At 55.8% G+C, this 23,508-nt stretch overlaps 6 protein-coding genes and 1 non-coding gene across 7 annotated transcripts; 5 read left to right on the forward strand and 2 right to left on the reverse strand.

Moving 5' to 3' along the window:
• Positions 1-2,585: 2,585 nt before the first annotated feature.
• B0H18DRAFT_1011615 (Homeodomain-like protein) lies at positions 2,586-4,627 on the forward strand (the record flags this gene model as incomplete). The annotated part of the gene is made up of 9 exons (XM_048028998.1): positions 2,586-2,896; positions 2,954-3,099; positions 3,162-3,196; positions 3,253-3,296; positions 3,353-3,420; positions 3,481-3,581; positions 3,637-3,774; positions 3,804-4,070; positions 4,200-4,627. Coding segments are annotated over exons 1-9 (1,318 nt in total), but the record flags the coding sequence as incomplete, so codon positions are not given.
• A 4,952-nt stretch (positions 4,628-9,579) lies between these two features.
• On the forward strand, positions 9,580-9,786 carry B0H18DRAFT_844508 (AAA domain-containing protein; the record flags this gene model as incomplete). Its single annotated transcript, XM_048039540.1, has 1 exon — positions 9,580-9,786. A coding segment is annotated over one exon (207 nt), but the record flags the coding sequence as incomplete, so codon positions are not given.
• A 3,752-nt stretch (positions 9,787-13,538) lies between these two features.
• Positions 13,539-15,141, forward strand: B0H18DRAFT_425572 (uncharacterized protein). Its single transcript, XM_048038058.1, has 4 exons — positions 13,539-13,886; positions 13,940-14,064; positions 14,366-14,464; positions 14,520-15,141. Exons 1-4 carry the CDS (start codon positions 13,690-13,692, stop codon positions 14,963-14,965), a joined length of 867 nt encoding a protein of 288 aa, XP_047892587.1. The 5' UTR covers positions 13,539-13,689; the 3' UTR covers positions 14,966-15,141.
• A 539-nt stretch (positions 15,142-15,680) lies between these two features.
• B0H18DRAFT_1011662 (G-protein alpha subunit) lies at positions 15,681-17,639 on the forward strand. The gene is made up of 6 exons (XM_048028999.1): positions 15,681-16,044; positions 16,168-16,636; positions 16,692-16,827; positions 16,880-17,118; positions 17,172-17,311; positions 17,390-17,639. The coding sequence occupies exons 1-5, from the start codon at positions 15,927-15,929 to the stop codon at positions 17,269-17,271; spliced, it is 1,062 nt and encodes a 353-aa protein (XP_047892588.1). The 5' UTR covers positions 15,681-15,926; the 3' UTR covers positions 17,272-17,311; positions 17,390-17,639.
• Positions 17,640-19,528: 1,889 nt separating this feature from the next.
• Positions 19,529-19,609, reverse strand: B0H18DRAFT_t109. The gene has a single exon. It is a non-coding gene; the product is annotated as a tRNA-Glu (tRNA).
• An 813-nt stretch (positions 19,610-20,422) lies between these two features.
• On the forward strand, positions 20,423-22,371 carry B0H18DRAFT_1211800 (uncharacterized protein; the record flags this gene model as incomplete). Its single annotated transcript, XM_048036430.1, has 2 exons — positions 20,423-20,886; positions 20,938-22,371. Exons 1-2 carry the CDS (start codon positions 20,566-20,568, stop codon positions 22,369-22,371), a joined length of 1,755 nt encoding a protein of 584 aa, XP_047892589.1. The 5' UTR covers positions 20,423-20,565.
• B0H18DRAFT_1011668 (uncharacterized protein) lies at positions 22,297-23,431 on the reverse strand (the record flags this gene model as incomplete). Its single annotated transcript, XM_048029000.1, has 3 exons — positions 22,297-22,834; positions 22,901-23,028; positions 23,088-23,431. The coding sequence occupies 3 exons, from the start codon at positions 23,426-23,428 to the stop codon at positions 22,614-22,616; spliced, it is 690 nt and encodes a 229-aa protein (XP_047892590.1). The 3' UTR covers positions 22,297-22,613.
• Positions 23,432-23,508: the final 77 nt, after the last annotated feature.

The following is a 23,508-nucleotide window of genomic DNA, read 5'->3' on the forward strand; positions in this document are numbered from 1 at the left end:
CTTCGGTGCGGTGGTCCTGAGAGAATCCCTGTTGAACGCGGGCGGCTAACTGCGGGCGGCGCCATCGTCGTGACGTTCTCGTTGATTGTTCTGCTGGTTATGGCTCGAGGGCATGGACCGTTCTCGCCAATGTTTCTTAACATAGTGTGCGGCGATGAGCTGTCTCCGGTGCGGACGGGGGAAACGCTGCCAGAGACGCCCTCCGTTGGCTGTCGGTCCGGACATCTCCTTGCACTTCCGTCGTCATTGAGATATGAATCTCACCATGGATATGATCCTCATCACAAGGCATCGGCGTCGCTGCCGCGCTGAAACCACCCAGAAATCCAATATTGTTGGAAATGGCAAGGCATCACCCGGTCGCATGGTGGGTAAGCAGTATCTCGAGAGTATAATGCTGGTGAGGATTTTGCAGTCTGTCATTGCTGAAGCATCGCCGTGTATTGATGTTATCGTGGCACAACTTTTGTTAACCAATCAATGAAGTGATTTTCGAGACTGGCCCCGAGATACGAGTCGCCGCAGCTCAACAGAGGCAATCTCCAGCGGCTAAGACCCGTCCCGGCGCATCACATCCAGCCAGGTTGACGTTACGAGGGTAGGCCGCGCGCAGGTTTGGGCAGTGCACATATCTGGTCGCTGCTTCCAATTTGACTTCGGAGTCCCGGTGCAATCCTGCCGGTCATGCGCGTCTCGTTGACCCGCACAAGCTCACGACAGTTCGTCTGTCTTGTGGTGGTCAAGTCGCCGTTGCCCTCAAAGGGTTTAAGGTGGTGTCGAACCATGGTCCTGTGAGTGATCTGAACGTGCCATATGATCAGAGAATGGTCGTATGTCAACCACCTCACCACTTATACAACGACGTCCTCCTTCGTAAAGGCATCCACAGGCGCCTCGAATATCTCAGCGCTCGCAAGTTGCCTTCGAGGAGCGTTAAACCACTAACACATCAGTCTAGGGTGGGAGTGCGGGAGCGGGGATTCCGGTGCGACATCCGAATGCTCGAGGTTCGCGATTTAATTTTGTGCAAGCCACAGGCGCCCCTCCGTCCGGATTTGTTCACCTTTTCTGTTGACAGACTCAGGGTCTTGCGATGTGGCGTTGGTCGGGCCGCGACTTGTTCGCGCTGTGTTCCGAAAGCAGCGAGATCAATGCCTCTCACGGAGCGAGCGGCGCGCCCGCGCTGACCTGTTGCCTGCTTCATCTCCCTCGCCGCACGACGTGTTGCGCGACTGGAGAGGGGTTGAAGGCCCTCTACTGGCTCGATCGGTCCCTCCGAGCCTACGTCATACTTGAACTCGATCACGGAGTTCATTTGGGCCTAGACGGCGAAGCCTTGGCATTCTAGGATGGGGCTGAACAGCGCCGCTCCCGCGGCGCTGTCCGCTTCAGACACAGACCCAATTCTACACCCTCCGCCGCTGCAATGACTGTGACAAGACGAGCGTATTGCAGGTAAAATCAGACTGTCGTTACGCTCTCAAACGGTTGCCAACGCTAACGACCCTTCAGCCTCAGTACAAGTCTTAACCTCCAAGGTCCTAGACATCCTCAGATCCCTCGCGGTGTCGTTCGCGGTTCACCGAACTGACATCAGCGCGATGCGCATCCTGCCGGTCAACGTTAAAGGAACATCGGTCCGTGCCATCCAAGATACGCGCGCGGCTGCGACATGTCAACCACTGTATCAAAGCTCCCTCTGGCATATTGCGAGCCGCAAGGCCCCGGTGCGGTTGCCATGTCTGAAATTGTGCTCCAAAGCGCTGGGCAACATCAATGCATCAAAGTATCGCTCACCTCGGACCGACATATGTGTTGTTCAATGATATGAGCGCGCCAGGCCAGTATCTATCTGAATGGAAATGCGGTCCCTGGTCGCAGAAACGCACACACAGAGGCGCAGGGTAAGCACAACGCCGTTCGCTAGCAAGCCCCGGGTACAGGTCTTCACTGACAAGGCGTTTTAACAGGGAACTGACCCTATGTGGATGCGTCGATCTCCTGGGTTACGGCACGCGGTGGAAGGTGAGTATGGGAAGTCCACGGTTCGCGAGTGCTGAAGGACAGCGTCTAGCCGGGGGATGCCTGCATGGAGGCGTCTGTAAGAGACGCTGGCGCCCTTTCCATCCAGGGTCGAGATCGAGAGTGAGGATACGCACGAGGCTTTCAGCGAAGAAGGCCACTCACCGAGTGACAGTTCCGCCCGCCGCAAGGACCCGAGCGCCCACAATGCTGTAGACGCTACAGCGACTTGCCTTCTCCTCGACGGCGCCTTTGGCATGGCTTCGTCACATGCAGCCACACGAGTACTACCGCCGGCATGCCTCGAGCGGGATCATCTCAGCCGTAGGTCGCCGTTATTGGTCGACAAGACGAAATTTCTACGGTCTCATTGCAAGGTGCTTCTCGCAGACCTCCCGCACGACCGCAAGGGCATCGCAGACGCTGCGATGTCGAAACGGGTCCCGCCGCTGTCCGAACACATCACAGGTTTATATGAAATACTTCACTGCGAAACGCTGACGGCCGGGATGCACGCGCTATACGTCCATGGACGGAACGATCGCCTCTGACGTATCGCGTGCGAATAATCCTGACGAGACGTAATTCCAGGAGTAGACCCTAGCATCCGTGGAAAGCCTGATCTGGCATGCGCGATCCAGCTTCTGAGCGCCCAAACACTCCTTAGCGCGCTATACGAAATGTCAAGGGGTAGAGGTGATAGCGCAGGGCATATTTGAACGCACACAGGTCTCCGGTTTGACCGTAGGCTTCCCCCCTCCTGACTTCCTGAGTGAACCCATCATGCAATCCCCAGACGAAGTTTTCCAGCCTCGAGACCGCCGTCCCTGGACGGAGGAAGAGGACGAGATGCTTCGCATGGCCATCGAAGAAGGTTAGCCTATTTGTGTAGTAGCCGTCGAGCATTCCTGATGCATTGTTCGCCGTACAGAGGATCCCGAGTCGAGCCCACCCACTCGGTGGCATGCCATCTCGCAACACATACCCAACAGAACCAACAAAGACTGCCGGAAGCGATGGTGGGCCCAGATGGCCACCATTGTTTCGAAGGGCAGCTGGACAAGCGACGAAGACGAGGTAGCTCCGCAATGCCTCGGAGGTACATCCGGAGTACTTACCTTTCCTCTCTTTCTCCGCAGCGCCTTTGCAGAGCAGTCGACGAGCTGGGGCCCAAGTAGGTGTCAATGTCCGCTTCGGCATCCTCCGCGGTACTAACAGCGCACTTTTCAGGTGGGCGCTCGTAGCGAACCGAGTGCGGACACGAAACAGCGGCCGTATGTGCATCGCATAGCTATCAGTAGCGCCTTCTCACTCTCCCGTTCTCACATAGAATGTGCGAAGCGGTGGAACGACGCACTGAACCCCACCATTGACCGCAGTGGCTGGACTCGTGAGGAGGTAGGCTTCTTCCGAAGTCAAAGCATTGGTCTCCGAGCTGACCATCGGCTTCCGTTGCAGGACGAGCAACTTCTCAGAGCAGTGGAGCAGCAAGGGCACTCCTGGGCCAACATTGCACGGACTTCGCTTCCTGGCCGCACGGGACTTGCCGCAAAGAACAGGTCAGCTGAGCTAGCGTCAATGCCCGTAGCGCCGAACGCTCATTGCTTCCGACAGATACAACCATCTCATGAGAGGTGCATGCCGGCAAGCTGGGAGGCGAAGGAGTCGGACCTCGCCCATGACCACCGAGAAGCGCAGGACGCGCGGCATCTCTGAGGCGTCCGCCCCCATGTTCCACGGGACATCCTCGCGGTGGCTGGCAGTCAGTCCGGATCCGACAGCTCAGAGTCCGGAACAACCCCATCCACTCCGCGCTCGCTTCCCGAAGGGGATGAAGTGCACCTATACACCGCAACTAACGCGGCTGAATTCGCGGATGCCGAAATGCTATCACACCTCTCCGTCCGGCTCCCGTCGCCCATGGCGCCAGCGTCCGGCATCGAGAGGCAGTTCATGGATTTCTTCTCACCCAATATGTTCGGCGACTCCGCAGCAGCGGAGGCGTCCTCCGCTGCATCCCTCCTGTACAACCCGCCATCCCCATCGCAGTCTACCTTCCGAGACCCCGCCGCTTCTTGGAGACCTTGGAGATACCATGCAGATGGATCCTTTCTCCATGTGGTCGCCTTCCATCTCAGGCCCGGCGACCCCCATCGACACGCCATTCCTGGATTTAGCGCTGGCGTATCTCAGCAACACGCATCGAGCCTGTACCACTCGCACCCCGTCACTCCTGGTGGCAACGCGTCAGAAGTACAAAACCCTGCAGGGGACAGCCTCTTCGCACACACCGACTACCTTGCCCTCTACCCTCCTTCCAACCTCTCGCGACAATCGCCCTATCTGACACAGTCCATCCCGGACCTGTCCAGCCTCGCGCTGGACGCCCAGGTGACCATCGGGTCTTTGCCAGCGTTCCCGGATAAGGCGAGTGTCCAGCTCGCACAGCAGGCGGTCGATCCCTCTGACCGCCGTGTCGCTGTCGCGGTGGCTATATGCGACCAACAGGACGTCATCTCGACGGTGCACTCGCTGTCACACAGCCTGTCGTCAATGCTGGGGCAGGGCCAAGCTCCGGGACGGAAGACACGCCGACGCCAAAGACGTACCCATCTCCCCATTCACCGCAGCTTCAGACTGGACTGTGGCAGCCGTGATTGGTGATTGTACTGTCGCTTGTGACTGTATCTGTAACATTACTGTATTAGATTATGAGCCACCCGGACTATGGCATCCCCCATATGCATATGTAGTATACTGCATACTATAGAGCTAAGTTACGCCCTCAGCATGCAGCATGGCTATGCGTAATATAGATGAGCTACTTTCATTGACTAAGCCGAGAACGTTTGTCCAACAACCGTGTATGGCCCAGACCGCCCCTTTCACAGCGCCTGCGGGTTGTCACCGCGTCGACCATCAACTTGTTCCAAAGGCCATTGGCCAGATACCGGACCCCGCGCCTCACGAAAGAACCTGTGGCGTCGGAATGCCATGCACGAAGCTATGCAAGCTTCAGACAGCTATGGGATTTGGGGGAAGAGGCTTCCGAAGTCGGGCGCAGGTCGGCGCTGTCCGAGTGTTTGATGACCAGGATACCCATCGGTCGGAATGACCGCAGGCTCATGCTCCCGGTTGTCCGACCGGTCCAGGGCAGGAGGCGGGCAGACCGATTGATATACAAACGCACCGCAGTCACATCCCGAACCTTACACTGTCTTGCCTGTTAGTCGTCTGAGCAAGTCAAACTTGCCGGAGGCCTGAGGCCTGAAGCCCGTTGGCCTTGCTTTTCGATAGGCCAGGCTGGTGTTGATCGGCATATTGAGAAGCATCCTTCAGGGCTGGTGGACTGCCTTTCGGAAGCAAGCGCTCGATTGTCAGGCGTGGATAATCGGCGCTGAAACCGTGACAGAGGGCAATCATTCACAGAGAGGTCGGTGGGGGCATGTCATGCAATTGCTGTAGCTATCACGGCCTGCGCACTGACGGCATGATAGGCTATGAGGCGAACCCTTGATACCAACATTCGAGGGTCATCGGGCACCCGGGGCGCCGATTCGTCCCAGCGGAAGGCTTGCGGTGAGGCGTGCAAACTGAAGGTGCGTTCGGCTATGCATACCCTCAGCCTGTAAGTGGGTCTCGTGTCAGAAGCGGGCTAGACTCTTGCTTCCCGCGTACAGATACGCACCCGCATGAACGCTATATGTGTGCGTAGGGCTGTCTTGTATCTGGCGCCTGTTTGTTCGTATACCGTCGAGGGCACTGTGTATGTGACAGTCAGCGGCAATAGCAGCTTAGCTGAGGCTTCACGGAAGGCGCGCTGACGGTACTGTGGTGACTGGCATAAAGAGAACGTCATAATCAATACGTCTACTTCGATGCCACGTCAGCACTGCCTGAAGAGACGCACCTCAGGACCACTTGGACAGACTCCTGAGCTTGACCATTGGCACGCACCAATCTCACATCTGAGTATCCTCTAGAGTCCGGCGATACAACAATATCCCCTTCAATTCGAATGAGGAAGATAAGGGATTCAAGGCTGGCTCACCAGTTCATTAGATACTCGCTGCAATATTGAGCCGGTAAGACACAGCTTGAACACGCGCCTTTCTCCTTTACCGATGCCGGAGTTTGAGAATTGCCAACGTATTTGTTAAGAGTGCGCTGTCGCTTAGCTAGCTTGCTGTCGGTTGTCATTAGTTAAGGACACCTACCACGAGGTGAGCTAGACTATAAATATGAGTTGTTGTGAACCACTCAGCTATCTTATGGCATAAAAAATGTACGACGTTTCTGTCAGGCTCCGCGAAAGGTCTGGTGCACGAGTGAAGAATCAGTTGCCAGCGACTCGCAAAGCATCGCAGTCCGAGGCGACTTTCTGTTGTGTACACACTCACCGTCCGCTCCAATACTGTAATACACTGCCATGTCCTGGATGCCCGTCGATTCCAGCAAGATGACGAACTGGTAGTTGACTAACCTTGATTCAGAATCTCAGATGGTTTAGACCCAGGCGGACTGCGGGTATGGTGTGACTCGGGATTGCATTGACGCGCCACAGATACCTTGAGCGGAAAATCAAGATCGCCGCGTCAAGTCACTTCCTCGATGGCGTATCCCTCAAGGTAGGCATTGCAAAAGAGCAGGTTCAAGATTCGATTATATGGAACTTGTATGGAACATCGAGGGGAGTGGCTAAGCGACGGTGGCGCTGTGGTGGCTGAGCGCCTCGCACTACTGAATCCGATGAGTCGGATGACCTCGGAGGCGACGCGTCTGTTCTCTAACATGCACATTGAACTTGTACCCACCTTGTAGCAAGTAGATCAGGGTTATGGAAATTATGCTATTCGAAAAGGTACCGTTCATAATGCATAGTACTGGGAGTATTACTAATCAACTTGCCTGCGGCAGTGCGTCCGCCTAAATTCAACCGTCGAGTCAGGCTGCTCACTTACCTGGCTTCCGACGGTCCGACAGCATCAACAAGTACATGCGGATGTTCTCATGCTTCTGCGAATGCAGTCGCGACGACATGGGTAGCGTGATCTGCCCATGTTCTACACGCTCGCACCAGTCCCGCACTAATATCGACCTCTCCGTTCCAAGATCCGTCCTCCAACGAAGTCCAGCGATCAGCAGATCATCTTGGTGCGCTAAGCCTCGGGCTTCGTGGACGTCCAATGCACCATTGCTTTGTATAGAGTGACACAGGTGCGTAGGTGTTGAGTCTATACTTGTCTCCGTCTAAGCGGATGCGCAGATACACTGTAACCTCGCGTGCCCGTCATCCAATCAACACATGCCTTGTCACGAGGAGGACTAACCTTCGCATCTGTGCGTAGGGATTGTAACACAAGCTCATCACTGATCATCACACTAGGCGGGGTCATATGGGACGTGTGGCAAAAATAACGGACGATGGACGCGATGGTTCTTCTGTATCTCAATCTATCTTAATCTTAGTATCGCAAACAGTCCGTACGGCGCCGAAGGGGTATACGTCGTCATACTTCTGATGTGTGCGTTTACTAAGATTGTCTCAACAGATAGCCTGGGATTATCGCGACGCAAATTCTCAGACAATGGCTCGGACATGGAAAATACGTACAAGAACAATCACCACGGTTCACATGAGTCGAGGTAGGACAGGTAAGTCCACACCGAGGAACAGCGCAGGTCGTGTTGTACGAGGCTGGTAACACCATATCATACAACATCACATTTAGGACGCTGTATTGGCACCATCAATTGTAGCCGAGGAAGTGAACTTACATGAATGGAGCCCTGCCATCACTCATCGTCTTCGGTCGATGCGATAAGTCGCACAACAACCTTCAACGGAGTTCCTGCATAGACGGCCCCCCGGCTATCATCCGCACTGGCGCTACAGGAAGCTTGCCAAACATCCCTGCAACGAGGAAGCCTCAGGTGTCTGGACCCGTCATGCTCACCATCATGCTCTTCCATCTGGCATTGCAGGGACTGTTGGCATGCTACGGTCTTTGAGCGACGCCGCGATCCAAGAGCGGCATCATGCAGGGTAGTCCTCCGATGTGATTTGGATAAGCCATATCTCCCTCTGAGCCTCACGCTGACGCTGAGAACGAGACGCAGGTTTCCGGTCAGGAATCACCTCAAGCGCTAGACATCCATGGCAAGGGTCCCCGATCGAGGAAACGAGAACACGGCGGGGTCAATCCGGATTCGAAGGCTGTAGCAATCTCTCCATCGCTGGGCACCCCAATCTCTTCGAGATCCGAGTTCGTCTCTGCGCAGAACCCGCGTAGAGGGAAGGTTGGTCAATGGCACCGTAGCGCTGACACCGAGGCCGGAGCCTTGGTTCTATGGCAATGCCCGTTTCTTATGTAGGCTGCTGGCGCTGGAGATGAAGATATGGGGTCTTCGAACACATGGAGAAGCTCGAACTTTGGAAGGACAACTCCAGATGCAGCGGCGTGTCTTCACAGCAGTTCAGGCACTTTGACTCAAGCGCCTGAGGGCTCGCAACGTCCGCGATGCGCGCTAGGGAAAGGCATGCAAGTGGAGTACTTAGCACTGTGGAGAAAGGATGTTTTATCTCTGGGCAGCGTATCAGCCAAATTCGTGTCCCAGTTAAGGTGAGAGATCCGGATATTGGTTGACAAACGGGACGTAGGGGGACGGGGTCAAGTGGCCATTGCATGCCACTCATCTGCTTGACGTGGCTACTATCAGGCGGGTCTTTGTTGCGCAGTCATGTCAACGAGAACGCTGGCTGGATTTTGAAACTGGCGTTCCGAGCTAGAAAAAAGTGTGAAACAATCTGAAGGTTTGACCATTTCTAGCAACTCAGGCTCGGCAGTACGAGCCACATGAGGCACTACGGTAGGAAACGACTTTCTCGTTCTCTGAAAGTTTTGCATGGGACAAGTGAATAGATAACCAATCTGTACAAAGAGGCGCACGTTAGACGTCAGCGTCACGACGAAAGCAACGATCCACCTTTGCGCCGGGATGCTCAAGTAAGTCACTCAATCTCGAGCATGCCACGCTCATTCCAAACGCAAGCAAGTGTCGCAGATTCCGGATGATTAAATTCACTTCCTCTGTGTTACGATTGAATACCCTCAGGACGATCTTGACTGCCTTCAGTGCCGCGAACTTGGTACATATGTGTGTTTCATCACATGATCTAAGGGCCGGTCTCCGCGAGCTCTTCGTCGAGATGGTCGCCTCCCCTCAATAATCATCCCGAGAGAGGAGCCTCCCAGTTAAGGGCTGTAGACAGAGCTGGCAGCAGGCTCGGCGCGTCGACCTTCCCATGGCCTCAGCAAGACGGACGGTTCTTCCCCGTCGTCTTCGTCCCCTGCGCAGCCGAGGAGGACTTCGGGCGCGCGTCGAAGGGCAACACGGGCCAGGCGCTGCTCGTCAAGCACATCCTCTCCCTCCTTCGCACGCCGCGCAGCGCCAGCGAAGAGACAGCCGCGCTCGTCCAGGCCGTATCGGTCGCCGTGCTGACGCCATACTCGCGCCAGGCAACGCTGCTGAACCAAGAGCTGCCCCAGAGCCGGTGCGGTCGTGAGCACCCTCGGCGGCTTCCAGGGGCGCGAGGCCGACGTGTGCATCCTGTCGACTGTGCGCGCGAACATGGAGGGCGATATTGTATTCGTGGAGGACGCGCGGAGGCTGAACGTCGCGTGGACCAGGCCGAAGTTGGGGCTGATCGTGGTCGGGAGCCGCACGACGTTGGAGGGTAACAGTCCGCTGTGGAAGAGAGCACTGGCGGCGTGCAAGGAGGTAAGCATTACGCTGCCAGATACTACGTGAGACAAGCGAGCTTCTTCTCGTGTAGTCGATACTTTGAGGGTAAATGATGATACATACATGCCAGGGAAAGATGAGTCCGTGTCCTGCGCACATCACACAACTGCGCCAACCGCCATTTTAGTGAGGCACCTGCTGATCCTAAACATCAGTGAGGTACAGATAGCAAAGTGACTGGCTTACCTACTTATTCAATCTTCCAAGTCCGGAATACAGTATTGCATTCAGTAAGAATGGGAACAATGAGGCCGAGTAGCGATTCAACTCTTCCGCGTCGACTCCGCGAACGTGCACGAATAACTGCATAAGACCGTGTGGGTGGAGGCCAGTCGTATCAGGAATGTGGTTGGTATGGAAAATGGAAGGCAAGGAGAGCGTCTTGAGGTCCGGGCAATTCCGCTCGACGATGTGTAGCGCGTACAATGATGGTCGGACTCTCGACAGAGGCATATCCAGCCAGAGCGTTCCGAGCTTTGGCCAGGTCTCAGTGATCTGACGGATGTTGTCGTCCGATACATTGAGCTGTAGCTTTTCCAGACAGAACCCAAAGACGACGAGCTGCTTGAGGCCCAGCAGCGGCTCGATGATGTCGAGCAACGATTGCGGGAGGAGGTGCTCATCAGCGGACAATGGTCGAGTCATGATAAAGAGCGTGCGCAGTTTTGGTGTGGTGGCGGCGAATTTGAACTCCCTGATGGAGCGATCGATGCCATGTTCTGAGGTCGGGAAAGTCAACTCGAGGCGGAGCTCTTCGAGTTGAGGAAGAACGATGTTTGCAAGGAGGGAAGCTACACTGGTATCATCACCACCGGCAAACAACCTGATGAGATGCGGGAGGTGTGTCGGATCGCCAACTCCTCTTCGAGAAGCGATAGAGCTGGTGCACCGGATATCCAGGCTACACAACTGAGTGAGACCGTTTAAAATTGAGAGCACATCCGAGATCGATTCCCCAATTGGCGACGCGTTGCAGAGATCCAAGTGCTTGAGCTCCTTGCACTCGACTAACGGCGTTATGGATTGCCAATGGCGCACCCCTACGAGGGTCAATTCCTAAGTGTGTAGCAGCAACTGCAACATTGCTGAGTAGGGCCTCGAGGGCGTAATCCATCGCAGTCAGGGCGGGATCCTGACCCTGGCTGGATGAAACATCGAATGTGAGGCGCCGCAACGAGGGAGCGAGGAAGAAGAGCAGGGAGGTTTCGTTTGAAAGCTCCTGTAACCACTCGAGGTGCTGAAGCCCTGGAAAGAGAGGGTTTCCGTCGTTGCACCGGAAAAGATAGGCGTACACTGAAGGATCAATGACGGCTAAGTCGGTATCGAGGCCGCACCGACGCACAAATCGCGCGTTATTGAATGCGAGACCATTCTTCCGGCTGTATGCGCCCTCGTAAAACCTAGAAGGGTAAAATTTATGATCTAGGGAGGTCACAAAAGACCGTGTCGACAAGGGCTCACATAGGCATAGCAATTAGGACATAGCAATCTGTGCGCATCGTCGCGTGCCTGCATACAATGACAGCAGGAAAGCAGCCGAATGAGCGGTGAAATGTAGGTATGCTCGACCACAGGATTCGCAACGCTGGTTCATAGAACGTCTTGTGGCAGACTCGCGCCGAACGAGCGAGGCTGGTGCGGTAATTGCGGATGTCCTCCCGAGTGATTCCAGCCCAGTAGGACGGGTATGCTAGCTCAAATATGAGTGTTAGAATATCGGGCACCAGCAGAGCTCTGTGATGGGGCAAATATTGGGCTGGGTTGTGTGAAAACGACGATGGCAAGCCTAACTTTAAGTCAAAGTTTAAGCCAGGACGAAACAAGATTCGAGGTGTGCCAGTGCCACAGTCACGTGTACGACGCGTCTGTGGCTACCTTCCCGCCTCTTTCTCAGGTCGTCGCCGACTCGCCAGTTCGCTTCATACACGACCGCCCTCTCAATTCAACAAGGCCGTGTTTAGAGTCTGCCTACGAAAGACTGCAGTTCGTTTCCAAGTTGTAACACGCTTGACTTCAACTTCGCGCTACCTTCGACCACGTGGGCAGCCTCCCACCCGATCTTCTCCTCGTCATCCTTCGCGATGTTTTTTGGTGGCGTACTGCGCCGGTTCACATGGAGGGAGAACGTAACACGGGACAGCACTCAGCTTGTACACCCACCGCCATGCGATCGTCGCACCACCGACCATTGGATGAGCTCTGCGGAGTACCTTGCTTCTGCATGTCTGTCCTCTTTGGCGTGAAGCAGGACGATGACGCCGGAAACATAGATACACCGCCGAACCAGTGCACATCTTCGTCAAGATGCGACGACAGAGGGTCTCTCGGATCGATCGACCCAAGACGATCACACCAGTCGAAACGTCGATCCGTGAAGACGGGAGAAGATGACGATCTTGATACTCCCTTTCAGGTGAGTTGTGCGCTGCGAGCCCTCGTAGGTCGTTTGGCTAACCCTGGACTACATGATCAGCGACTGTTACATTGGCAGAGCCGAGCGAACACAGGATGTTCCACGTCTCCACCGCTACGACACGGCAGTCAGAACCATGCTGTGCATTGTCCAGGGAATGCAGGCCCTTGTAGTCCGACGGAGGCGCCAAGAGCGGCGAATCGATGTCAACCTGACGAAGTCGCATACGAAGGGCCCCGATGTTTCAACGAACGAACAGTAATCGCGTAGAGACATACGTGGTGCAGATTCCAACCCTCAAACCCTATGGCAGTCGAAGGAAAGTCGTCCACTCCTCGAGATGCCACCACCTGGATGTCGTCGCACGTGAGCGTACAACTGGCCGCAAGTCCAAACCATATTCAGACCACGTACCGGTTCGGTATAGCCTACATCACACAGGACTTTCGATGCACTGTGCGGAAGTGACGACTGCGACAGAGTATGAAACATGTCAGTCAAACTGGGATATCGAGCATTGTGGTCAGAGCGTACGCATGCTCATCGCTACTCATCATATCGGCCAAACTCTAACGTCTGAGTGATACGGTTGAACTTCAGACAGTCGACTATCCGCATGTGGAGACGACTGCTCATTCGCTTCGATAACTCGGATGAGACGCACACTTTGTTCCCTACGCCATACCAACTCCCGTACCGCACTTCCATATATCATAGCTCACCGACCTTAGAAAGTTAACAGTCAGTTGACTGTCACCACGAGTTCCTTGCAGTGTAAAGAGAACGACAGCTCACAGCCCCAGGGTTCCTTTCCAGTCGACCTGAAGCGAAGAGGACGGGTCTTGGGCAACCGCTGAGGCCCCGGGACGTACAGAGACATCGTCGAACATGCCAATCAGTAGCAGCAGGCATCACGAGGACGGCGAGGGCGGACGACGGGGGAAGAGAGCACTCGTGAGCATCAGTACGCGCAGTCAAGTGATCCTCGTCGTGACACTTCCGGCGCGTTCGTCCACGCTCGCGGGCTTCGCGTCCACCTGGCCCGTGTTCCCTTCGCGAAGTTGGGCCCACATGTGTCTCCACCATTCTCGTATAAAACTCTCTGGTCGCCATGCATGGGGTACGGTCGCGTCTCTTCCCACTCATCCTCGACGACGAACTACGACACGGCTTGGACGGATCTGCGAGACCTGTGCAGCTGTGCTCGTCGTCGACTCGGTTGTGCAGACTTTTGATCACAAGTGTCGGCTTCTCGACCCCGTCGAGCGACTCGAGCTTCGTGAAACAGCCCAGCCTCGCTCGGAACACGCGTCCAGCTCGGAAGTTTTCCACCCTCGCCACCCTCTTCAACTTCCCTACCGACCACGACCATCCCCACCTCTCCGTTCCCACTACCTGCTCACGAACTTCAAGACTCGTAACTTGACCCTTTCCCTTCGTTTCGCAAGATGACCTCTGTTCTCAACTCGCCCCGCTGGCTCCTTCTCTCGCTTTTCCTCGTCCTCTGGAGTTGGACCAAGGCCGGGCGGCACGATCCCCGCGGAAGCCTCTTCGGCCTCGGTGTCGAAGCGCAGATCAATGGCCTCAGCAGCTGCGCGACGACGTGCGCGAGTAGCGCGTCGAGCCAGGCGGGATGTGAGCCTCTGTGAGTGTGTCGGTGGAGATGAACGCGAAAGGCCAAACTGACGCGTCGAACAGCGACATGGCCTGCTCCTGCGCATCGTCGTCCTTCTTGCCCTCCGCGCAGTCTTGTATGACCTCGACCTGTGGCTCATCCGACGCTCAGCAAGGGATGCAAATCCTGCAGAGTACATGCGGTTCTTGTGAGTTTGTTTCACCTTTCTGTTTCTTCCGCACCTTGTGCGCATATATGCGTCGGCGAAGGCATGTGATGTACTCGCCATTACCATTACCTACCATGAGGTAGTGTGGGGCATCGGAGCGGGGCGTTCAGGCGGGTGTAGTATCCTTCGCACAGACATCAGTCAGGTGGTGTCATCGCCAAAGAGTGCGACACTCTGGCAGGCCGGAGTGCACTAGTAGCAGTGTAATTTTCGCGGCGGCTAGCTACATACAATTAACGCCACGGTACCAGTTGTTTACAATTGCTAATAACATGTTCAGCAGCCACGACTTCCTCATCAACTTCTTCCTCGGTCTCATCTGGATCTGCGACTAGCAGCACGGATAGCGGTTCCTCGACGGGCTCAACCCCGAGCTCAGGTATGCACGTCATGTCCAGCGAATAAGCGTCCGTCGCTGACTGTTTGATGCCTAGCGCCGCCGTCGACGAGTGTCTCCGCCACCGATAGCAGCTCGTCCTCGGCGAGTGGCACCGATGTCTCCAGCAGTGCCTCCTCTAGCTCGACAGACTCGTCAAGCAGCACCGCCGCTTCCTCAACAGACTCATCCGCATCTGCCGCTCCATCCACGACAGACTCTTCTTCCGCCTCATCATCGGAGGCGTCCTCCTCGTCAGTATCCTCTGCCTCGTCGACGTCTGGAGCGTCTTCGTCCACTGACACGTCGGGCGTCAGCGTGTCCGTGGTGTCGACGACGGCGGTCGTGCAGTCGACCTCCGTGCGCCCGACGTCGACACGGATCGTCTCTGGTTCGCCTGCTGTGACGCCGACGAACTCGGTCGGCGCTGGGACGCGCGTCGAGGCTGCGACGGGCCTGATGACGGTGGTGGCGGCACTGCTTACGCTGGTGTGTGCTCTGTGAGGACTGTAGCCTGCGGTGGCATTCACTCGCGAGGTAACTTACGCGGCGTCCATGTCAAAGTTTTTGGACGTGGGCGGGTGGGCTCGCTGATTGGGAGTGGATGGTGTAGCATATTTAATTTATGACCCGGTGCGGGTGCCGGGGATGTCAATGCGTCGGTGTAGGATGAAACTGCCTAGTGTATGTATACCTCTGTCGAATGCACCTTGGCTTGGACCTTGTTCTGCCAACTATGCTGACTATTCATGGCGTGACTGCCGCACTGGTACGTATGATCCCAATAAGGCAGGTACGAAATTGGCCGCTCGAGGCGAGGCGCAATGTAACCCGATTAATCTAGATTCGTTGATTAATGGATCACTGCCGGCCGCGGCAAGGCTCCCGATACAGCCTAGCCTTCTCAGAATGGCATGCAATAAATTACATAAAGTACCTCCGCCGACGCTCGGGCGGGGTGCCTGCTGTGACCGTCACGCTCGGCTCGCTTGCTCGTGCATACTCGAGCCTCGAGTATAACCTGCACATATCATGTATACGTTACCGTGTGTACGATGGAGTGTTAGCGTGTATCTCATAGTAGAGTGTATGTGGAGTGCATCATTGCATTTCAAGCGAACCCGCAGGGGAGTGACAGATAGTCACGGAGGTTGACATGTGTCACGGAGCGTGATGGCGACGTCTGAGAACAAGGGCGGCTGAACAAGCAACCGATCCTCCTCTCATTCCCGCCGTCTGGCTCATCACCTCTCCTCCTCCTCCTCCTCCTCACCGTCGTCCTTCCGCCCTCCCTGCCGTGCTCGTGGTCTTCGCATCTTCCCTCTCCGCATTATCCGGAGACGCGTCCATCCTCTCCAACGTCTTACGTGCCACCTTTTGCGTCGGCCATACGCTACCTCGATCACTCACTGCCACACCAACGACCCCGCCGCCACATTGAGTGCTCAACCCTCTTGTCCCCGCCATGGGCAACTGCGTCTCGGCCCAAGACCGGGAGGCGCTCCAGCGCTCCCAGGAGATCGACAAACAGATCGAGGAGGACTCGCGGAAGTTCAAGAAGGAGTGCAAGATCCTCCTGCTCGGTACGTGATCCTTTCTCGCTGGACAGCACGCAGGTGCGAGTGCAGGCGCGCATCATCTCGCCCGCATGCCGCCTCTGCGCATTCCTGCGCGTCTCGCAAGCCGCTTGCTCACCGCGCGCACAGGCTCAGGCGAGTCGGGCAAGTCGACGATCGTGAAGCAGATGAAGATCATCCACCAGGACGGCTACACCAAGACCGAGCTCATGACCTACCGCACGACCATCTACCGCAACCTCCTCGAGTCCGCGCACAACATCATCCTCGCCATGCGCAAGATCGGCGTCGACTGCGTCCAGCCCGAGAACCGCGCCCGCACCGAGCGCATCCTGGACTACGAGGTCTCCCCCGACGTGGCCTACTTCTTTGACGAGGACATGGCCCGCGCGATATACGAGCTCTGGCAGGACCCGATCATCCCCACCATCATGGACCACAGTAGCGAGTTCTACCTCATGGACAGCGCTAGCTATTTCTTCACGGAGGCGCTACGGATAGGCACGCGCGACTACGTCCCGACAGAAGCGGATGTGTTGCGCGCACGACAGAAGAGCACCGGCATTACAGAAACGCGCTTCACGCTCGGCCCGCTATCGTGAGTACCCGCCCTCCCCACTGCGTGTGCGGGGCTGACCCTAGCGTGGCAACAGAATACACATGTTTGACGTGGGCGGCCAGCGGTCGGAGCGGAAGAAGTGGATACATTGCTTCGAGAGCGTGACGAGCATCATCTTTTGCACTGCTCTCAGCGAGTACGATCAGGTGCTCCTCGAGGAGCGGAATCAGGTCAGTCTCGCAGGCATCTCTTGCAGACCATCGGACGCTGACGACCGGGTAGAACCGGATGGCAGAGTCGCTAGTGCTGTTTGATTCGGTGATCAACTCGCGGTGGTTTCTCCGGACGTCCATCATCCTGTTTCTGAACAAAATCGATGTGTTCAAGAGCAAGCTGCCAAAGGTACCACTGGAAAAGTACTTCCCAGAGTACACGGGAGGGCCGGACATCAACAAAGCAGCGAAATATATCTTGTGGAGATTCATGCAGGCGAACCGTGCGCGGTTAAGCGTGTATCCCCAGTATGTGTTCTTCTCTTAATGAGCGCATCACAATCACTGATGAAGGGCTTCAGTTTGACACAGGCGACGGATACGGGTAATATCAGACTTGTCTTTGCAGCAGTGAAGGAGACAATACTGCAGAATGCCCTCAAGGATTCGGGAATCCTATGACGGACGGAAAGTACTGTACACTTATTTTTGGTTATTCATGGTACGTCTGCATTCCTTATCGTTCTGCTCATGAGTGTTGCGCCCTCCTATGTTGCTGACAGTCTATTCGCGTTTGTAGGGTCCCATCTGCAGTTTCTCCATCTCCATCCTCATCTGTCGCTCATGTATGCACGCACACCATCCGGACATCTCATCCATCTCGTAATCCACTGTCTACGCCTACACCTGTCACTACCTATACGTCGCCTGCCGCTCTGCCATCTCTGCGTCTCCCCTGTGCCATCACTACCCTCACGACCACGACGTCCCTCTGCACCGTGCATCCCCAGCCTCGCCTCTAGCTCCTCCACCTGCCCTCGTTCTCGGCGGCGGTTTCGTCCTCGCGTTGTGGCCGGTCCACGCCAGACCCGATCTACTTCAAACCTACTCTCTTTCCTGCCTAGCACCCCACATCTCGTCGCGGGCTTCTGTTTCCCATGACACATGAACACACGCTATCGTACTCACTGCCCCGCCCGACTCTATCGTATCATCCCGTCTACATCCACGCCTTGCCTGCGCCAACACATCTTATGACATCCCGACTGCTTCCCAGCCTTGCCTCTAGGTTCACCCATCCCACTATCGGTTCGCTCGGACGCCTGAACGTCGGCGGAGATGCAGGTGACAGCAAAGACCCGCAGATAATTGATGGACATGGCCCACCCGACGCCACAAGCGCCCCCTCCAGTGCACCTTGCCGCACACTTCCCCCGGATTCCTACCTCACTCTCGGCGACTCGGGCAAGGGTGCAATGCAATGCACTGCGTGCCGACCGTGGTGATGTGCGTCATGCGCGGGAGGGTTTCGTTATTGTCGGATCAAGCCTCAGAACGCGGCCGTGCGCTCACGTCGGATCGGACGTTGGGCCGCTCCGTCGAGGATGACCTTTCGACTACAAAGGCCTGACTGTCCGGTGGGTGCCGTGGCGGTGATCCTCGACGTCTCGATCGATATATGGCTTGATAGCGCAGCCGCCGGGTTGTGACCGAACGACGCGAACTAGCGTGTACCACCGTACCTCCGCGCAATTTCTCATGGCTGGTCGTCCACCTGCATCACACAATCCCGACAAGATCGCTTCTCCGCCTCCCCTGTCTCTATCTGCGCAGCTTGGTTAATGCGGGTCTTGACTGTTCGAGAGCCCATCCTGTCGTCCTGTCATCCTTTACGTCCTTCCGTGTGTATAATTTACCTTGGTATCATGACTTCACTGCCAACATCGTGAAGTGCAGCATTGCATTCATCTGTATCATTTACCGTTGTACGTTGGTTGGCCTCATTCGGTCTGACTACGATCACTGTCGTTTACTTATTCTCACGGTCCCGTATACCTGCGTTGGTCCCGGCGTCGGGCAGTCGCGAGTTCCCTCCTCGACTGAGCGGCGTTGGCGGCTGCGCTGGACTGGGGTCTGCATCGCACTGTGGACACCTGCCGCCCGTCTGTTCCTCCCCTGTTTGCATTCCCGAGGTTTCATTTTCTCTTCTGAAGGGCAGGTGGTCGGGCCGTTGGGACTTTTCATTTACGTATGTGTAGGAAGGTGACTGTATTCTCCAATTTGCCTCCGAGCGAGTGCACGCATGGGAGGGTGTAATATTACCATAGACATCTATGCATTTCATTCAGTCGCTTCTAGGCCATGATCGTGGTTGTGGGTGGGCCGTGAGGCCAGCGATGGAAGCCGCAGCGAACCCTACAGAGTGACGTTACTCTTACTCTTGCGCGTCGCCTGTGTTATATGTGTATATACGAGCCATGGGTGGCCTGTACCACCAATGTACTAGCAATGTAAGTGACGACTTTGCATATTAGTGCGGGGGGACATGTCCTCGACTGTGTTGAGTATCACGGTACCAATGCCTTACGAGAACGCGCCTGGATTCCGTATACCGGAGCCTCCGTGATCTACCTGTAGTGATTAAGCTTAGTGGACCAAGCCTGTGTCATCGTGCATCATGGATCATGGATCATGGTCGGTCGCCGGTAACGCCGCTGTCTAGTATGTAAGTAGGGTGGTATCACTATCATCATATTCTAGTTCCATCCCACCTGTCTTCAACCCGGACTGCGACGCCTCCCCAGTAGAACGAGTCTGGAGCCTGAGCTAAGCATGGCATGCGCCCGACTTATCCGCACAGGCCCACAGTGACATATGTAAGTATCTTGTATCAAATCGTACGAACCAATTTCGCATGAATTCAGAAGGCAAAAAGCTATTCGGATACGGGGAATTGAACCCCGGGCTATCGCGGTCATAGAATGAGAGGCGATAATGTTAGCCACTACACCATATCCGACGCCCAATAAGTCGCTCGAAAAACCTGCGAGGAGAATGTGGAGATGTGAACATAAGCCATTCAGTCCTCCTCGAGGCAATTTGAAATGCATGTTAAACTGCAGAAGATCTAACGAATTACGAGACCCTGGTCAGCGAACATGTTGAACTTGAAAAAGCATCGCATCAGTAAGCGCTGGGCGGTCGATACAAAGCGTATCTCGATCTCATGGCGTTTGATGTGGCTGCCAGCGACTCGGAGGAAGGCTGCATCTCTCGCATGGGCCTCGCGCTGTGCAAAACGTGACATCAGTACTCTCGCGACTACGTATTTTACATATGTAGCATATCATGCCATTGAGACGGTGCGAAGTCCTTTTTCTTCTCATGATATTCCTTGAATTTCCTTTGACTCTTCAAGGATTGGATGGCTTGACCCTTGCCAGTGTCGGCATCACTGCTCTCTGCCTACACTGCGTTGACCATATGGTCTTTATCCCAAATTCTGGAGCCCATACTTAGCGACATGCCTGCTGCTCAAGAGATATTCGGATGCACGAAAACCGTCGCTCATCGCAAGATCCATGCCACTGTCAGTTCGTGGTCGCATTTGGCCATGACACCCATCGATGCCTCACGACTGAAGACGAGGGCAATAGTCCTGACAATCACTACCGGCTCCGGCATCTCGTGAGCTCCTAGATGTTCGCGAAGTTTGCAGGTCCTGCACGCGGCAGCTTGCATTGTTCGCCATATTTGGTCATTGTACATTTCATTGTACCAGCGCTATAAAGGTGAGCACTTTCAGAGTGACCGTCACAGCCTGTCTATACCACGGGGTCCGACTGCGACAAGAACCGTATCAGAAAAGTAGAAAGGTACGTTGTGGACCGGAACCGCTCATAACGGCAACAGACTGGTGCAGTCGCATCTCGTCATTTATCATCCGTTTGAACGCTTCCGAGAACAGCTTGGGCCATGTCTCTAACCACCCAGCTCGTGCGCGATGGCATCCTGGCAGAGATATGTCGCCACTTCGATCCTTGCCTCGATCTTGCTGAGCCACAGCTGAACAATCCAATGGCTCGCCGGCAAGTACCAGAACAGGTGCGTACGGACAGACGCGCACTCGCCGCGCTCGCGCGAACATGTCGCGCCTTCACCGACGTCGCGTTGGACGCCCTCTGGGGACAGCTGGACTCACCGGAACCCTTTCTCTGTCTCCTTTTCCGGGAGGTAAGGCGCGTGCCTGCGGATGACCCTAAGCTCGCCGAGGACACATTCGAAGGCATGGTTCTGGTATGTCAACACCTCTGCCTTCTATGAATCTATGTGATCAGTCACCCACAGACGTCTTTCAACGCGGGCCTGCCGATACAGCGTGCGCGCGTCGCATGGTACGCACAGCGCGTGAAGTCGCTCCGCATACTCAAAGAGGATGTAATTCACCCCTCCATGTTCCTACAACCTTCCATGGTCCGCGAGCGTGACATCAGCACCGGCCTGGAGCGGCCGCTGCTTCCCTCGCTTGAGGAAATCTTCTGTGAACCCTCGCCAGCAATGGATGAAGCGATAACGGTCTTCGCAGGCCCTAACCTCATGCGTGTCACCTTCAGTCTCTCATATCGCCAGACCAAGTCGAAGCAAGAGCTGACCGGCGAAGACTACGCACTGGCGAGCATCATCCACAACCTCGCCAGCTCGGCGCCATATGTGGAGGAACTCTTTGTCACGCATGTTCCCTTCCCGCGGACGCTGCTCGGCATTGAGGGGCTCCGGAACATTCAGGTGCTCGACATCCATGGAACGGAATGCACTACGGACCTTCTGCGCAAGCTATCCTATCTGGGGCGTCTGAATCGACTGACGCTCACCGCGTCCGCAGGGGGTACTCCGCTATCGTCAAAAGCGTTCTGCCAACTGAAGCACGTCCGATTCATCAAAGGCACGTTCACGGGTATCTCCCGCGTCCTGCGCTCGTTTGGAGTCTGCCAGCTAATCACCCTTAACGTTGCCAACGCGATGGCCTGGTCAGTCCGGTGTCTGAAAGAATTCACCACGTCCGCGTTGGCGCTGTGCCTTCGCTCGCGATGCACCCTCATCACTCTGTCCATCCGGGCGGCAGCTGCCCAAGAGCACGGGGAGGACCCGACGAATCTGCCGTGGCTCCCGCTTCCGGAGCTTCTCCAGCCATTCTTCTTCTGTGCACAGATGTCGACCTTCGAGCTGGGTATCCAGTCGCTCGTCGCCATATCCGACAACGATCTTTCTCTCGTCGGGACGCGCTGGCCCCATCTCACGCGCCTTGATCTAGTGCATACCAATGCGATCTCGCCCATACCGACCTTCGACGGGATCATCCAGCTCGTGGAGGACTGCCTGGGCTTGCGCATCCTGCAGCTGCCCATCGTCGCCGCTCCTACGCCCAGCCCAGTCGACTGGCCCGTGCTCCGGAATGGCCTCGAGGTGCTCGTGATCGCTCGCCAGCTGTACCCCGAGCGCGAGGTGCGGGTGTTCATAGACGACCGGGAGATCATCGCGCAGATTGCGGACAGGCTGTTCCCAGAGCTGGACGTGTACGAGAGCTGCGAGGCCACGAAGGCGCTGGAGGGCGGCATGCATTGTGAGTGGAGGAAGATTGTGGACGAGGTGGGTTATCTGCGGTATTTGAGATGGGTGGAGGGAAGGCGGGCTTTGTACTTGGTCAGGGTGAATGACCCTATGCCCACGGGAGAGTCAGCACAATCGTCTCCCGCGCAGTCGTTCATGGTTGTCAAAAGATGAGTTACTGGGTCACGTTTCCTCGCCAATGCCCTATCTATACTGTACACCCGTCGTTATACCATCAGTTCAATCCTACAACAACATAGTCACGCCAAATATAACACCCAACATCGAAGTAATCACACTATGCATCATCGAAACTTCCACACGAAGGCTAGTCCCAGCATTGGCTGTCGTTCCCGATGCCGAAGTCGTTGTTGAAGTCGTCTGCGCGGTCGAAGTAGCGCCGCTCCCCGTCGTCGTCACGATTCTCCGTAATAGAGCACGGATAGGGATGAGCCGAGCGATGAGTAGTCCGACGAGAGCGATGCACCATATGCGGAGTATTCCGACGAGAGGAACGATCCGTAGGACGAATACGCCGAAGACACTGATACCGCCTTCGACGAGCCGGAGACAAGTGCAGACGAGGCTGCCGCGGTGAAAGTCGAGGCATCAGAGGAAAGGCTGGACACAGCTGAGACTGAGATTTCGGACCCCGGTATAAGTCGCGTGATGGAAGCGTCGCATATTTCTCGAGAAGACCTACCGTATGCGCATTGGTCCTGATGTATGGTCTGTGCTAGCTGTGCCTCTGCCGCGGTGCATTTACTTTGAAAGCACGAAGTTGCTGCATTTTCGTACGCTGTCGACGCGCATACGCAGAATAGGTCTGTGCTAAAAACGACAGGGCTCAGCTTGCAGAAAGAACGAGCACATCCGACATATGAACTCACTAAAACGGACAGCCTGCGGTTGAAGCAGCCTCATTGACGCACGCGAAGATGCACGAACTGGCCGGGTAGCTAGTCGCTACCGCCGAACTGCTTTGGGCGACCGACCTGCAGGTAGCGGCGAGTGCAATGAGCAGGGTAGTGATGGGCCCTTGCATGGCTGACTTAGCGGGGCAAGAGAGGCGAAGGCAGACTTCGTTACTTAAAGGACATTTGCTAAGCGTCTGCGGGGCTAGAGTGCGTTGCCAGATAGCCTCGCTGCTGCCTTGCCGCAGTATAGACGCCCTCGTGTACCGGGAATCGTACGACATTGCTGGTAGGAGGAGAGCGCAGTACCAAGACATCGTTGCACGCAAGGCGATTCAAATGCTACAGGACCAATCCGGATGGTCTGCGTGCGCAGTGCACGATGGCGGCGCCCGGC

The sequence above is a fragment of the Fomitopsis serialis genome (genome assembly GCF_022376445.1).
Source record: "Fomitopsis serialis strain Sig1Antser10 chromosome Unknown B0H18scaffold_40, whole genome shotgun sequence".
Lineage (NCBI taxonomy): Eukaryota > Fungi > Basidiomycota > Agaricomycetes > Polyporales > Fomitopsidaceae > Fomitopsis > Fomitopsis serialis.

What these genes read in the sequence shown, in the direction of transcription:
- B0H18DRAFT_1011662 (XM_048028999.1), top strand. Translation starts at nt 15,927, where the DNA reads ATGGGCAACTGCGTCTCGGCCCAAGACCGGGAGGCGCTCCAGCGCTCC. An exon ending in GTGCAAGATCCTCCTGCTCG is followed by an intron (nt 16,045 to 16,167) that starts GTACGTGATCCT and finishes CCGCGCGCACAG; the next exon opens with GCTCAGGCGAGTCGGGCAAG. An exon ending in TTCACGCTCGGCCCGCTATC is followed by an intron (nt 16,637 to 16,691) that starts GTGAGTACCCGC and finishes GCGTGGCAACAG; the next exon opens with AATACACATGTTTGACGTGG.
- B0H18DRAFT_425572 (XM_048038058.1), top strand. Translation starts at nt 13,690, where the DNA reads ATGACCTCTGTTCTCAACTCGCCCCGCTGGCTCCTTCTCTCGCTTTTC. An exon ending in CAGGCGGGATGTGAGCCTCT is followed by an intron (nt 13,887 to 13,939) that starts GTGAGTGTGTCG and finishes CGCGTCGAACAG; the next exon opens with CGACATGGCCTGCTCCTGCG. An exon ending in GCAGAGTACATGCGGTTCTT is followed by an intron (nt 14,065 to 14,365) that starts GTGAGTTTGTTT and finishes TAACATGTTCAG; the next exon opens with CAGCCACGACTTCCTCATCA.